The sequence below is a fragment of the Lissotriton vulgaris genome, chromosome 10, assembly GCF_964263255.1.
Source record: "Lissotriton vulgaris chromosome 10, aLisVul1.2, whole genome shotgun sequence".
Lineage (NCBI taxonomy): Eukaryota > Metazoa > Chordata > Amphibia > Caudata > Salamandridae > Lissotriton > Lissotriton vulgaris.
In genome coordinates, this window is record NC_141698.1 from 170,053,695 (window position 1) to 170,070,229 (window position 16,535).

At 42.1% G+C, this 16,535-nt stretch overlaps 1 protein-coding gene across 1 annotated transcript in view; it reads right to left on the reverse strand.

The window, feature by feature from the left end:
* Positions 1 to 16,535, reverse strand: part of UMOD (uromodulin) — a 260,131-nt gene that overhangs the window by 164,773 nt on the left and 78,823 nt on the right. Inside the window, exon 6 of the mRNA XM_086939738.1 lies at positions 2,464 to 2,644. Coding sequence (XP_086795864.1) covers positions 2,464 to 2,644 — 181 coding nt within the window. The remainder of the gene's footprint in view (positions 1 to 2,463; positions 2,645 to 16,535) is intronic.

The following is a 16,535-nucleotide window of genomic DNA, read 5'->3' on the forward strand; positions in this document are numbered from 1 at the left end:
TCGGGCAAAGAGGCTGTCCCCTGGGCTTCCAATTGGCTCAATGGGCCTGATGGTGTGTCGGAAAGTCACCATAATCCCCTAAAGATGGCAGCTCCGACGTCTGGAATAAGACTGACCAATTTCAACTCGGGCAGTTGGACTGCCCTGGGACCACCGGCTTTGCCAGCAAACTGCTGCTCCCTGTCTTGGGAGTGGAGGTCAGAGGTTGTAATATGCATGGCAGGACCGCCACAATCCCACCAAGCATATTAAGTTTCCTCTCAGCCAGGGTTTTCATGGCAGTTCCAACGACATGAAAACCCTAGAGGAGATTAAACAAAGAGGGCCCTATTGGGCCCTCCTGAGCCTCATCCGTATGTGTATGCAAACAGGGGGGGATAAAATGTGCCCCACTGAGTGCATGCAAATAGGTTCCAGCACAGCATGGATGTTCGAGTTCATTCTGGGCAGGAACCTTGTCGTGAGGTCCCATTGCAGTGTCTTTTTTAAGGGTACTGCCTCTTCTAAAAGAAGCACTACCATAGGACTGCCAAGCCGCCCACCATGAGGTAGTAGGGGCAGGCTATCTAGAAAAATCAGGGCAAGCTATCACCATTTTTATTGTGGTGTTACGTATGGACCAACCAGTGACATCATTCAGGACTGATGGCCATTTGAGCATGGATTAAAGATCCATTACATTAAGTCTGGTGTTGAATCCCTGGGAAGGGGTGTGTTTTTCAGTAAGCCTGAGCTTGGTTAAACTTTAGGTAAAACAGAAGTTCATTGATAACAAGAGGAGAGAGGAGAGCACAGTGCATGTTGTAGGTCCAAAAACCGGCAAATAGGGAAAATGTGCGATAATGTCAACTTCCAGAATGGAATCGAATCAATCCATCAGAGTTTTCTATTTTAACCATGCTTAGAAATGGTTCAATATGTTGGCATTTAAGTTTTCCTCTGGACCAATTTGATTCAGGCATGTCAACTTTATGTCCATGTGTTGAATCATCACAGTAATCGGGGTTGCATCTTCTAGGATGTGCATTACAAATTCTTTAATAAACTAATTGTGAAGGATATGGACTTTAGAAGGTGAAAACCGGCCCTAATTTTTCTTCAAACACCCCCATCTACTGCTTTATGTAGCATGACGTCTTCCTTTCCAAAAGCAGCTATTTGTTTCCGGAAGACATTGATGTTTTTCATTTGTATCCTTTGTATTTTGAATGTTTTTAACTGGAGTCTTTTAAATGTCTTATGACCAATTGGTTATTTGGCCTGTTTTATGATTGTATGGATTTTAACGTCTTTTTAATAATCGAATAAAGTATCTTGATGGTGAAATAACCTACTCTTCATTCTGTGTTCAATTCTCAAAGACCTGCTATTGTCAGCCATTGACTTTGGTACTTGCTTCTCAAAAATCACCTATATTAGTGGCAGTCAGACTCTTCTTTTTACTGCTGTTCCACCACTTCCCACTATATGCAAGACACTACAATCTCATCTATTGCTTCACTGCAATGGTCCCAAACAAAGGTATCACAAGAATTAAAGCTGCAATTTATAAGGAAAGAAGAATCATTCCAAGATTACCAATATTCATGCATGCTCATGTGCACACATTGTTGGCCACCTTTGGATGGTTTAAAATCCATTTAAAGAAGGCCGCACGCTGCTGCAGTGGTGAGTGTTGATGAGAGCTGTGAGCAAGCAGACACTGGGCGGATTAATACATTATAAATAGAGTGGGACACCCTACACAGTCAGAGGAGCAAGAAGAGAAACACAGAGGGGGAGGAAATAGTCCCCAATGCACTACAACGCAAAGGTATAACATCAGCAGTGTAAAGATATGCTCTTCCAATTATAACATGATGAAACCAAACAAAATACTTCAGTGGGACAAACACAAGGATATGGAGGAATGCCTCTGAATCATTGATAAGGGGCAGCCATAAGGTTCCCTTAAAGTTTATATTGGATACAATCAATCTATTTGAAAAAAGACAGCTAAAGATGTATGTAGGCGAAAACTAGAAAATACATTTGAAGTACTGAAAAGTCAAAAACTGAAGCCATATGTTGTAAATATGTGTATTACAAGAATGTATATTTGTTTAACTAGTATGAGGTAAGGCATTGCTCTAAAAATTTGTATTTTCGCGAGTCGTATCCAATTACAGGTGCACTTATACAAAAACATAAACTGTGATCACTGCATTTAATGTTGACCACCGCCTTTCTTTGTCTACGTACTGCCATTATTCTGTGTAAAACTATATTTGATTGTCCCTAATAATTAATAAATGTATTAAGTAGTCTACAAAAATAAACCAGGTCTGCAAATTCTAAGTTCAACCATTCTGTCATTGCACCCCATTTCACCACTTATTAGATGCAGTAATTGCTGCTATTGCAAGTAACACTTGACATATTGTCTTTATATTTGTGATACTCATACAGAATTGAATTACTTACCATTTGGCCCTATAAGTCTTAAAGTTGTGTTCAAGCCATCTGTAGTCAGTATCAGTGCAGGGTATGGTTGTGACACCTGAAACGTTTTGGTATAACTGCCATTGGTGTTATAATCTCCAGAGAACAGAGGCGTTGAACTGTTAATGGGCCTTGAAAGTGTGAGGTCTAAGTAAAAAAATACCTGAAAGAAAAAGATTTGCATCCTGAAAATAATGTCAGTCAGAACAACTTTATTTCGCCAACACAATTAAGGCATAAAAAATATACTACAGTTAAAAACCAGACATTTCACTGCATTTTACAGCATTACAATAGAGTATAAAAAATATAAAAATTATTACATTAAAAGAATAATGTAAATAAATACATGTAAGATTCGTAATCCCAAATCCTGGAATACACATGCTACACATCCTAATAAAAGCACTTATGCGCAACATTGAGGACCAGATTTAGTACCCTTTCAGGCAATGCAGCTCAGCAAGGCAACTTGCTGAGCTGTGTTACATAAAAGGGAGAGAGTAGATAAGTGTCATATCTACTAAACTATTGCACACATCGGCTCAATCCTTGCAGTGGTGCATTTAAGACGCCTAGCACCAACACAGGCACCCTTGCCCCATGGAGCAAGGGTGCCTGGGTATGTGCAGGATTATCTTTATCCAGGAAGAATTACCTTCTTGCACAAAAAAACCTTAAGGGAATATTCCTCTTTCTATGTGTGCTGCAGAATACAGCATGCACAGCAGGAGGAATTTAGATATTTCTTATTTGTACGTCTTTCTTGGGTAAGTGTGCCATTTTGGCACAAACTTCGACATTCTGCCTTTAGTAAATCTGGGTTTGCATCAAAATATGTGGGTGTGCCCCACCCTTGGAATGCCTACACAATGTAGTGTAGCACATTGCACAAAGCTCTGCATTGCCTTTGTTTTTTTCACAAAGCAATACAAGGCAACATGTGGCCTTGTAAAATCTTGACTAGCATGGTGTGATGCTGTGCCAAAAACTAGCACAAACATGATGCACAATGTTAGCAATTCTAGGCCCGAGGTTCTTCGGATGCCTTTGAATCTTGTTTGACAACGTCCTGATTCACATCTGAGGGTAGATTTACATAATATTTCTAACTTCTCAGAAGTCACTGGAGCGGTGCAAAAGGCATTGGGACAAAAGATCTAAGGCAAAAATTCAAGAGGTATCTAAAGCAAAAATGTCAACAGGTATCTCAAGCAAAAATGTCATGAGGTATTAAAAGAGGAGCAAAATACAAACGTTATTGATATTTTCAATACTATTTTTTACCATTAAATCATTTAAAAGACGTTTGAAGACGAATTTTTAAAAAACATTCTTGAATTAAAAAACAAACTCACAAAAGAATTAAAGAAGCAGAAAAGCTAATAAAAGGAGGAAGCAGATGGTTGCAGAGTTCAGAAGAAGGATTAAGTTAAACATAGAAAGAGGGGAGAAAAAGTTTTGTGCATTAACAGGGAACACCCCGTGTAATGGCAAGTTCAGTTAGTGAAACATAAAGGACCACGTTCACAAATACATTTTTGGCCATAAAACTAGACTAAGCCCAAAAATTCCTTCATTTATGTCCGCCATACAAAAATTCCTGTTTATCACAAATGGTTTCATTACTGTGTAATTTCCTGCCATGCGTGCATGGAATCACATAGTATTAATCTCCTGGCATGGGTTGAGGAATAGTCAGAAGGAGTGGTTAGCTTTTTAAGTTTCCCAACCACAAATTTGTACATTTGTGGGCATTCACAAACTCCAATCCAACCGTTTACCCACCCTTGAAATGGTTAAAGATTTATTTCTACTAATATAATCTTATAAAGCGCACTCAACCTGCGGGTATCAGTGAGTTGAACATGAATCATAATGAAGTAAATACAATACAAAAAAGCAGTAGAACATAAAATGGCCAAACTGAAATAAGAAACCTGATTCAAGAACAACTTAAAACATAGGGTTGAAAGGGAAGGCAGAGGCTAGAAAATGATGGACACTGTAGTGTGTGAGGCAAGGGGTTAAATAGCACTAGAGAGGAGTAGTAAGATAAAAACACGAGGTAGTAAGTTGACTATAGCTAACTAGGTATAGTAGCAAGAATAAGAGAGAGATACAAAAGAAGATTTATGAAAAGGTGAAAAAGAAGGGAGAAATGAGTAAGAGAGGGGAGAGAAGGAGGAAAAGAGTGGGAATAGGAACCATTTGTTGGAGGAAACAAAGAAAAATGACAATTGCCCAGATCATAAGTAGTTATTCAAACAGTTTTAGTTCAGATGTAAGTCAAATTAGAGGGTTTCGATTATTTTTCTGACCACAAGAGATACAGGAAGTCTGATGTTTAAGAGCAAGTTCCATATGTAGTTAGTGATCCAGAGAAAGATTATTACTGCTCTTCTTGTATGGAAATATTTGATTTATTTTAGTTAAATAGTTTTATATAGCGCTAGCCTGACCGGAGGGTATCGGAGCGCTTCACATCAGTTACAGAGCAGAGCAAATGAGAGCAGAACTTAGTGCAATAAAGCGAGACATTCCGGATAAGAAAAATAGTAATGACAATGATGAAGAGTTCCATTTCAGGGTCTTGTTAACACAGCATCAGAGATGGGTAAGGTCTCAATTTCAGCACTCCGATTGGTTCTATCTGTTCGCTAGGGATCGATCGAGGAAAAGGATTTTGAGGATATTTGAATGCAAGCATGAGGTACTGCGAGAATCTCAAGCATTTGTGGCTGCTGGATTTTTTTAATAGATGGGATGAAATAGTAACATTTCTTGAGATGTAAACTTTTACATGAGGTTCATGATTTACTGTCCAGGATCCTGTAAACACAAAAAGGAGATTTCCCAGTTTCTATGCAAAGTTCAGTTAAAAATGAACTTTGCAGAATTAGATCTGACTAATTGAGAGAATATTACAGGTTTGAAATACAAATTTGTTTTGTGTCCTCCCACAACATCTATGGAACCAAAAAAGTAACTATCCTTGAAAATATGGCCCTCAAGTAGATAGAAGGCCTAAATACCAAGAGAGTGCATTTCAACAATAAAGTTCAGAAAACTGAATTTGAAGCACTTCACCACCTATCAACAAATGAGTCGACAGTGATCGAACTGGCAGACAATGGTGGGGGAATTGTCATACTTAATAGTGAGGCATATGATCAAGAAGTACTTCACCAACTAAATAATTGAAAACATTATTAGAGAATTCCATCTCATCCTACAAGAGAGCTATCTCATAAAATATCAGAGGGCAATAGGAAAAGGATGGATATGTCCTAAATAACTTGAATACCGTAATAAAATCATCCCTGGATACCTATAATGGACATCCTTTCTGAAAGTCCATGGAAACCTTGAGAAACCACATGGAAAGTCAATTATCTCAGCATGTGGCTCTCTGTTGGAGCCTCTAGCTAATTATGTGACATTTTTTCTAGAACCATTTGTACATTTGACTTCTTCTTATGTAAGAGACTCCATAGATGTTATCAATAAAATGAAAGGAATGCGTTATGAACTTTAAATAGACATTCTAGTGACCTTCGACATACACATATCCTCCAGGATGAAGCAATTACAATCATTAAAGTAAATTTTGGACTCGAGGACACTTCCCTATAAAATTCAAACAGTATTCTTTGTTGACCTGGCAGCTCTCTTTCTCAAGAACAATTTCTGTATTTTTGGCAACAAGCTTTTTCTACAGATCAATGGAATTGCAATGGGCTTCAGCTTCGCCCCTGAGGCAGCTAACTTCCTCATGTACTGTTTCGAGAATAAGTGGATATATGCAGAAGAGAGTAATCCCTTCAATGTGACGATTAAGAGGGGGTATCATTATATAGACAATGTCTTCATGCGGTGGGCTGATATTGAAGCACAACTTCAAATACTCTTCCAATGGTTGAATCAATGTACTAAAGATCTTAAATTCAGAATGACATACAAGAGATATTTTCTGGACTTAACAGTAGAAGCGCATGAAAACATTGTGACAGTACGCCTGTCTACAAAACCATTGGAGCACATTGTTGCACTTTCGAGTGGGCAACCGAGGCCCCTGAAAGAGAACTTGCCATATGGTAAATTTTTGAGGATTTGGAGAAATTGAACTTTTAAATAGTATTATTTTGAGAATGTGAGCATCCTCTGCATGAGGCTAACAAAGAGAGTTTACCCAACAAAATTAGTCAAATGTGCCATGAAAAAAGCATAGTGTACTCCTTGACAGACATTATTAGAGCCAGAGGCATGACAAAATAATGGCCCATTGACATGTGTTCTAAAATATAATCCCAAAGCGAAACAAATCAAACAGATTATTAAGAAACACTGCAAAATTCTTTCAAGCTTCGAGTTGCCCAAGCCTCTATTTTATTTTAAAAGATGAAAATTTAGGTAACGCTAATAGACTTCAACAGAAAAGAAACATCTCCCAAATGCCTGAAATGTCTGGTATGTAAATTCGCAAGTGACAAAAACATTTTCACTTAATGGTATTTTGATCACTCAAACGGAACTTCCTTACTGCAACAAATGTGGTCTACTGTATCAAATGTCCTTGTAAGAAGGTAAACATAGGCCAGACCACACAGCCGGTAGAGTCCCGGATATTACAACATAAGTCAAGAATCAAGTGCTGAACTCCTAGGACTCCGTTAGTTCAACATTTGCAAGAGATGACTCACTCAGAAAATTATCTTGTTTGGTCAATACTATGTATTGTACAAAAAGATAGAAGAAAGGGTTTTGTATCTTCCATATTAAAAACCAAGAAGCAAGAATGATCGAAAAAATGTATACCTCGAATATAGGTATTAATGGTTTTGATAAAATGTGGTCTTTGATCTGTTAAAACAAGCATGCTCCCTGCATAATCAGTGAAATATCATGAATAGGTTTGCCTTAGCTATGTACACTGAGGGTTTTGTATTCAATATTGGTCATCGTTGTTTAAGGTTCTGACACAAAATTCTTTAGTAATTGATTTTTAAGTATGTTCAGTCTTGTAGACAAATATATGAGGTCTCTCACTATAGAGTATAATTTTTAAAATTGTTTTATATACAGCAAGCACCATGGGGGTTATATCTGTATACCCCATAGATACAATTTACACACATCAATGGGGAATGTTGTCTTCCTCCAAAAACAGTTTCTTAGAAAAAGAGGTGTAACTCCTTGGGGACCGAAAACCTGGTGTTAATGCAGTTAAGGTGAACGATGATAAAACCATGCAAATGCCTTGTGTAATTGTAAAACGTTTTAGCTAAAGCTTGGTAAGATAAGAACAAAGGAGGAAGTATACATTTTATGATGACCCCCAGTCATACACACACCCCTTCATCGATCCACACACTTCCATGCCAACAACATTCAGGAAGACTGGGAGGAGCCAATGCTCACAAGCTTTTCAAAGGGCCCCGTTTGGGGATAAGATATTTGACACTGGTCGTAAGTAATCCTTTAACATGTCTTGTGTTACTTGGACGAGATGCGTCTTATGTGTTCAGGGGGGAGTTTATTCTTTCCCATGCCTTGTATTTGTGCCTTGCAGGTTTTAGCATTCAGGGACTGGTGTACACATTGATGATCCCTGTATACAAATTGACAATCCCAGTGGTCTAGAAATATATATGTGTGACCAGTTAGATGAGAAATTACTTGCAGCTTTAGTTCACATACATGGTCGCCCGCACTTCGAATATATGCTTCATTGGTTTAAAAAAAGGAGCCATAGATGCATGTCACACACAGACTAGGCTTAACCATTAATGGTGATCTTGCAGATTTAGGGGCTCATTAGGATAGCGGATTTTCCGCATCCTCTGGGCCGGCGGAAGCCACCGCCGGCCCGGAGGATGCGGAAAATCCGCTGCGGACCCACCAAAGACCCACCGCCACATTAGGATGGCTGGTGGGTCCTGGTTTCAGTCCGCTGCTTTTCCACCGCGGTTGGCTTACAACCGTGGAGGAAAAGCTCTAATATGGTGGCGGTGTCTCTCAGACACGCCAGCTATATTAGGATGGGGTTCAAAACATGCTTTTCCGCTGCGGGTTTTCCGCCGTGGAAAAGCATGTGGAACTTCACTGCAGGGGCCCGTTGCGAGCCCCCTGGGTGAAGGGGGGTGGGGGGTGCACACGGGGGGTACCTATGGTACCCCCTGCATTTGTATGCAAAAATCGGCAGGCACCGCACGGTGCCTGCCGCTTTCTGCATACAAATGCAATGTATGCATTTTTACCATTGCGGCGGGTGCAGCTTGAAGCTGCACCCGCTGCAATGGTAAAAATAGAGGATGCGACCGCCAGGGTGGCGGTCACATCCTAACTTCACAGGAGGGAACTCCGCAGGCCATGCGGAGGTTCCCTCCTACTCTGGGGTCGCGGACGGACGCAAGTCCGTCCGCGATCCTAATGAGCCCCTTAGTCTGTATGGAATAAGCCACAGAAAGAGACTAAACCCCCACACTCAATTTATTGATTTGGCTTATTATCAGTTATGATATTAGCTGCACAGTTATGAAGTGTTATGTAAAAGAAAGGACTCCATTTCTTGTCCCTTCACTACTGTTAGTCTCAGTTTGTGCACTTTATGAAGCTTTATAAATTACTTCAATTATCACTTGTGATACTGATTTTATTTGATTTACACAGACAATTCTCTTGAGTTTCCTTGGTCCTAAGGAGGCCGCATATGACTTGGGCTGAAACGCTTTAATCTAAAATGTCATTTGAACTGACTATGAACAAGGCACTAACAAACTTTTGAGAGACTGTTCTTCACCAGATTGCTTTGCTCACTAATCGTATACCTTCTAGTGGATTAGATTTTTAAATAATGTATCTATCATCATATTGTGTTGACTTTACACTGAAAGACAAGAAAATCACAGTGTTGGTTCTCTGTAATGATTGTTATGTAAAGAGCATGTCTAACTTTATATATATATATATGCATAAACAAGTGGATGGCAAAAAGCTGTTGGTGTAAAAAGAGAAGGCTCAATTGTAAAATAATATTTCCACAATGCACTTTGATTTATTATAGCAGAAAAGCATTGTTTGAATCTTCCATGATGGCGGTGGTCGAAGCACCTTAATTGATTTCTTGTCATGATCCAATAGAAAATTGTAAATATATGGGGGCATTTTTTTCTTACACTTGTCCCTATTTATGGCCATTGCATACTTGGTGATACTCGATTTCCTGCAGCAAAGTGCTGGAGTAACTCCCCTTCCGGGTTAGAAAGGGAACGCATTAGCTCTGTACTTGGGGGAGGTGTAGGGTGTGGGTTTCTCCATGGAAAGAATGTTTTCTCTCTGTATAAAAATGAAAAGAATGTGCATTTGCACAAAAGGATTCAATTCTCCATTGCTTAATTATCACTATGTGCAATTATCCCTTGGGTGAAAAGGGAGCCCATAGAATATGTCACATTACATTTCCAAGAGTCCAAATGGAAATATGCACCTGGAGAATCTTTCCTGTTGTTATACTGGGTAGGTTTGTCACTTCCAAATAAAAGAACAGTAGAGTAAAATAAATATTCAAATGTATTAAGGAAAAAAGCTTTTGCTGGGTGCATGAAGAAACACAGTGATATGAAACACCACTGAGAAGAGCAAAAAAGTAAGAAATTCTTGATGTTTCAAGCAAAAGATGCTCATTTAAAAAACTTTTTTGCAGAAATAGAAGTTTGTGACAGGATGTTATATTAAGGTAACTCAAAGCAATATTTACAGATGGTGTCACATTTTTGGAGGGTGTGCATTTTTTTTTAACATATATGATTGTGATGGTGAGGAAAATCGTGTGGATTAATCAAAACACATTAAAGTGTAAATTGTTCACAAAAGACATTGACTATTCAGCCGAATAAAATATTTAATAGCTATGAGAGGATTCTCTTTAGCAGAGATTTGTGATTCCTCAATGTTGCATTGGGAAGTAGAGATGCTCACCATACAGGAAAACAGATTATTGCATTAACACATTAAAAAATAGGAGAGGTTGGTTTGAGTGTGGTTTTTCCCAATGGCACGCAACACTTATAGATAAATGGAAGGAGGTTCTCCAAACCCAGGTTCCACAAATTCAACCCAGGAAGTGAAATTGTACTCAAGAAAATGTAAACCTTAAAACCATTCCCTTATTCAGCAGTACTATGCTTGACTGCTGACACATAAGATACCGAGGTCTTGAAAATTCTTAAGATGGATACTTTGAAGCCCATTCTCACAATTTTGGTTTTCACAGTTCATGTGTAATAAATGTTGACTACTGTGCAGTCACTGCACCCACCAATGTACATAATTATTACTGATTATTTCTGAAAAACTACCTACCATAATTTATGTGCTAGAATTTGGGCCAGATGAACAAGGGTTTTTAACGTGCGCAAACGGGTCATAGACCCATTTGTGCACGCTAAAAACCATGAGCCCATGTACAAACAGTATTTTGCGACTCGCAAATAAATTGCAACTCGCTAAATACTGTTTTGCGACTCGGTATTTGGAAGGGGGGTTCCCTTCCAAATAGTGACTCCATAGCCATGTACTAATGTTTGCAAGTACAATTGCGGTCACAAAACACTTGCAAATTACCCCCTACTTCAAGTAGGTGGTAATGCATTCGCAAATGAGAAGGGGTCCCCAGAGGACCCCTTCCCTTTGAAAATGCATGCTAAATTATCTTTTACAGGCAGGCAGTGGTCCCAGGGATATTTGATAGTGTTCTATTGATCATTCACAGCATGTATGAGTGAATCTATAGGTAAGTGATTGGATGTGTGTGTAAATCTCAGAATCACTGAGTCGGTTTTTAGAAACTTGTATTGGTGTGTTAAGGATTCAAATATGGTTCTCTGTATTTTACAGTGAGTGATGAAAGGTTATACTAGTGTATGATGAGGTGTACCTGATTGTCACGTGAATGATGTCATCAGTGAACGGAATTAATTCCTCTTCAATCTTGAGGTCCCCTGGGGGCCAACTAGCCCACCAGGTACCTGCAGTAAGCGCCACAGAGCTGAATTGCAGAGAGGTGTAAAAAGAGTGTGGCCTCAGAACATCTTTCTGCAACACAGCCCCCTGGTGCATACTGGAGGTTCCTGGTGGGCTAGTTGGCCCCCAGGGACCCCCAGTAATCGAGGGGAATCTGGTCCCCATCTGCAAACGCACCAGGGTGCGCGTTTGCAGAGTGGTGCAAGGAGGGGGTGTGGCCTCCAGTGCGATCCCGTTTAAAAAAAAAATTAAGAAGGGGGGCTGTGTGGCCCCCCTGGGGACCCCATCCCCCAGGGCCTGCCCCCAATTTTTTTTTAAAGTAGAAATCAGGAAGGGGACCGCTGGGCCCCCCTCCCAAGGCCATAATTTGCCCCGGGGACCCCAGCCCTTTCTTTTTTATTATTATTATTTTGGAGGGGGGCTGCCTTGCCCCCCTCCTGTGGCCACTTATGGCCCGGGGACCACATCCCTCGGGCAGGCCTTTGTTTTTTTTTCAATTTGAGGAGGGGGCGGCGTGGTCCCCCTCCCGGGCCACTAATAGCCCTGGAGACCCCATCCCCCAGGTCTGGCCCTCTTAGTTGGTGGTCGTAGGGGGGTCCCCAATCCCCTCACGGTCCCAGCCGGCTCCCCGCGTCCTGTGGGATCTGGCATTGCTTTTCCACATGGGGAGCAGCTAACATGCTGCTCCGCCTGTGGAAAAGCAATCTGCTTTGCTATTTGGAAGAGAGAGCAGGTTTCCTGCTCTCTCTTCCAAATAGCAGTGTCAGCAAGTGGCAGCAAGTGGCAGCGGCAGTCTCCGGGGCGTGTGGGGGGGCTTGAGCCCCCCCACACTGTTTTTTTTTAAAAGCCCTGGGGGGTGGCGGTCCCCGGGGCTGCGGGAAGGCCATGAGCCCCCCCACCATTCTGTTCTAAAAGCCCTGGGGGGTGGCGGTCCCCAGGGCTAGGGGGGCCTGAGAGCCCCCCGCAACAAATTTAAATAAGAACCTGGGGTGGCGGTCCACATGGCTGGGGGGGCCTCAGAGCCCCCCACCCAATTTCAAAAAGCCCTGGGGGTGGTGGTAAAATAGCTTTTACGAGGAACTTCATACAGTTGACATAAAAACATAAAATGCAGCATATCTTGCAGAGAGTTTCCGTCTCAGCCACAGGGAGCTGCCACTTTATTATAAGTATAACATTTGAGTCTTGCAAGCAGATAGTGAAAAAGGTTCATGCGAAACCTAGTAATGAAAAATTCTCATACGTAGACAGTGAACCCATGAGGTATGGCTCTGCTCTAGGGGTTGTTTGCAGCATGATATATGTCCGTACTCTAGGTTTCGGTACCTCCTTAGCTTCCCTGATCAATTTCCTTTCTAATAGAAAGACAATTATGATTGCCTCCACATCTCCCTTTTTAATACATTCAGGGTTGACAAATAACTCCCCCCGCCCTAAACTTGCAAGACTTTTCATAATGTAATTCAGCCACAGTACTGCGGTCGAATTATCCTTAGTCATGCAGTCTTTTAAAATCAAGTGAGTCAGGGGGATGTCTGGATTCAGCCACAATTTTAACCAGCAGGTCAGGGGTCACAAGGAAAGTACATCACTAACAAACTGGACCCCCATGGACAGCTAAATTTGATGTGCCCCGCGAGACACACAATAAACGTTTCATAAAGTCGTTCTCCGCAATTTGTAAGGAGTCTCCAGCATTATGACCCCATATTTCACTGCCATAGGATGCTGTGGCCAGAGATAGCCTGGTAGATTTGCAGCATGGCTCCAGTGGGCTTCTTTCCCAATTTGGAAGCAAAGTTAAAAATTGCTACATTCACCCTCACAACGTCCCCTTTTTTTCAATATATGGGGACCCCATTTCAGCTTGTTATCAAAGAGGACCCTTAAATATGAAAACGTATTAGTGAGGTGAATCTTTGAGTCTCCAACTTTAAAAAGGAAGTTCTTTTTAGGAGGGTGCCCCACTTGCATAACATAAGGTTTGGTATTGTTTATTGTCAAATCCCAATCTGACATAAATGCAGAGAAAGCGGTTAAAAGTGTTTTTAGTCCCCTTTCCGTCCTGGATATGAGGACAGCATCGTCTGCGTATAACAGGACGGGAATCCAACGCCGACCTACTCTGGGGCAATCAGCCCCCAATGCCCTCAAGACACTATCTAGTTCATTGATATCAAAGTTCAACAGAAAGGGAGCCAAAATACATCTTTGTCGGACTCCCATTTTAATATTAAAATCCCTCGTAACGCTCAAATCCTGGGAAAACCTGACATTAGCTTTTGTGGACGTGTGTAAGTCCTCTAAGAAGTTTACAACACCATTTTCAACCCCAATTGCCCTCATGGACTACGAAAGCTTATTCCTGTTAACGCAGTCAAAAGCTGAAGACAAGTCCATGAAGGCAAGGTGAATAGTCCCCTTGCGAGCCACAGTGTACAAGTGTAAAACCCACTTGTTCTCTGTCTAAGTTAATGCGGAGGCCATGGAGCCGGGTCACTGCCAACTCTATCTCACCCAAGCGCGGGGACACGCCGAGATGGAGTAACCATGCGCTTCATAAATTTCTTTATTATTATTATTATTATTGCTTGCTCAGTGTACTTGCATCCCTGTCAGCGAGAACACCAGGTCTCCAAGGCTGCTGTGGGCCCCCTCCAGGCTGTGCAACATGGTCTGCATGAGGAGAGAATCCTTACTGCTCTCAGCGATCGGTTGCTAGGCGGGGTTGCGGCTTCCTATGGTTGCCAGGCAATGCCTCGCTCTCCTGTGGCACTCAATTCCTCAGGAATGGCCGCAAGTGAGGCAAGATGGCGGCCGCAACTGTGGCCGTGTGAGGCGCTATCCCGGTGCTCCCGATCAGCTTTCCTACCTGGGGTGCTCACACGCTGGTTATTTCTGTGACTACGCTGGATTCTAGGCGCTCGCATATCCACGCTTCACGGTGTGTGAGGCGCTGCCTCTACGTTGCTGCTTGAGGATCATAGGAGCCGTTTTCGTGCGGAGGCGAGGGTGATTTGGACGCGGCTCCTGCATCGACACACAGTGTGATCTTGCAGTCGCCGATACAGACGCCAACACAGCAGGTCATACAACGGCATTTTTTTTGATTACTGCAAGCTGTGCCGAACGGATATGTGGAGGAAACATAGCGGCTTTGCATCTCGTTATATTCTGTTACATCTTTACCCCACCGGCACTGTAGCTGATGCTCCATGGTAATTCTCGATCCTGAGACTAATGCTAATGTTAGCCCTCTAAAAACTCTGCTGGCTCTCCCAAAGTGCCCTCCCGGTTACAAACAGTACTGGACTGGTGAGGGAAAAGGACCTAATACTGCTCTGCAACAGGCAATGCCGAAAGCCAGCAAAAACAAGTAAGCTAGTCTGGTGCATTCTGGGACTAGTAGTTTTTCTATCTAAAGCCTATTTCTAATAAAAGTTTTGTGGATAGCTGTTGCATAAGAGAGTGTCATATTAGAGACTCGGCAATAAATTTGAAACTCCAAGGAGGGGACACTTTGCTTTGATTTAACTTCCAGTTCATAGGATGGCGCCAAAGGGATGGGGTGCTGCCAGGAACAAGGGAGTGGCAGCGGTTGAAATGCCAGTTGGGGCTCTAGCTACTGGAGAACTGAATCCGGGTACTGCAAGCACTACAAGTACTACAAGTGCTACTAACAATGATTCTAAGGCTAAGGGGAATGCTACAAAGATCAAGTCTGGAGGGGCCAGTAGCAAGCAAGTTGAGAGCACGGCGCCTGAAGATATTTTGCTAGTCTCAACTAATCAATCATTGGCGGTGCAAGGCGCCCTTGGAGACATTCAAAGTCAATACCGTGACTCAGTGGTACACCAGCCTCAGGTTCAAGAGACACCCATCAAGCAGAAGACGGTTGCAGCAATATTTGATAAAAGACGAACTGTGAAGACCAAAGAAACCATAGTGGCTGCAACAGTGCTACCAAACGAAGTTAACGATCCTCTGCAGATAGGATCAGAAACGGTGCCGGACTCAGCTTATAAAACTGTTGAACTGGAATCTGATGGGAAATTCTATTCTATGTCGGATTTAACGAGTCTGTCAGATAAGGAGCATGAGTTGGATAGCTCCAGCAATATGAGGGACTGGGAGGACTTACCAGATGACTTTGAAGGAGAAGAGCTTGACCAGCCTGACCAGCCTGCCTCACCGTCTACAGTGAAGAAAACAACTGATTTTACGGATGCAGTACAGCAGGATCAAATTCAGCAGGTTACGCAGTTGAACCTGGAGGAGGAGCTGGAAGAGGAGCTGGAAGAGGGCTCAATCACCCTCAGTTTAATCTATAAGACTATCATGGCTCATCGAACCGAGACAAAAGCGGAGGGCTTACGCACACAAGGAGCAGTAAGGAATTTACAGAATACCGTGAGACGGCTGGTCAAAACTTGCGCTGAAGTAACTACTAGGGTGGTTGAGGTCGAGGAGAGAATCTCTTGGGTCGAAGATACTGTAGTGAAGCAACAGAGGGTTGTGGAGTCCCTACAAAGATCTGAGTCCGACGTAGAATGGAAGCTCACGGACCTTGAGAACCGGGCACGCCGTAATAATCTGCGGGTGCTAGGAATCGAAGAATCGAAGGAGGGCGCAAACCCACACAAATTTGTTGTACAGCTATTCAAGCAAGCTTTCCCCGAATTAACTGCCTGGAATTGGGATGTTGAAGTAATTTGTGCTCATAGATTCCCCTTTGTCTTAAGAAATCGGGGTAAGGAAGGTCAAAGCGGTCAGAATCTTTACCCAAGGGCTATTCCAATTTGCCTGAATAATTACTTGCTGCGTGAGGCCCTATACGACTTAGCAAGGACGGAGAAGAAAAGAGCCGCTATGGGATGTGAGTTCTTTGTTCGCCCAGACTTTTGCCCAACGACTGTTAAAGAACGCTGGCAAATACGAAAATTAATTGCTCCCTTTCAAGAAGCAGGAGCACAGGTTTTCCTGCTCAATCCTTCTAAGTTAAAAGTTATTGTGAATGGGAAAGCGAGGTT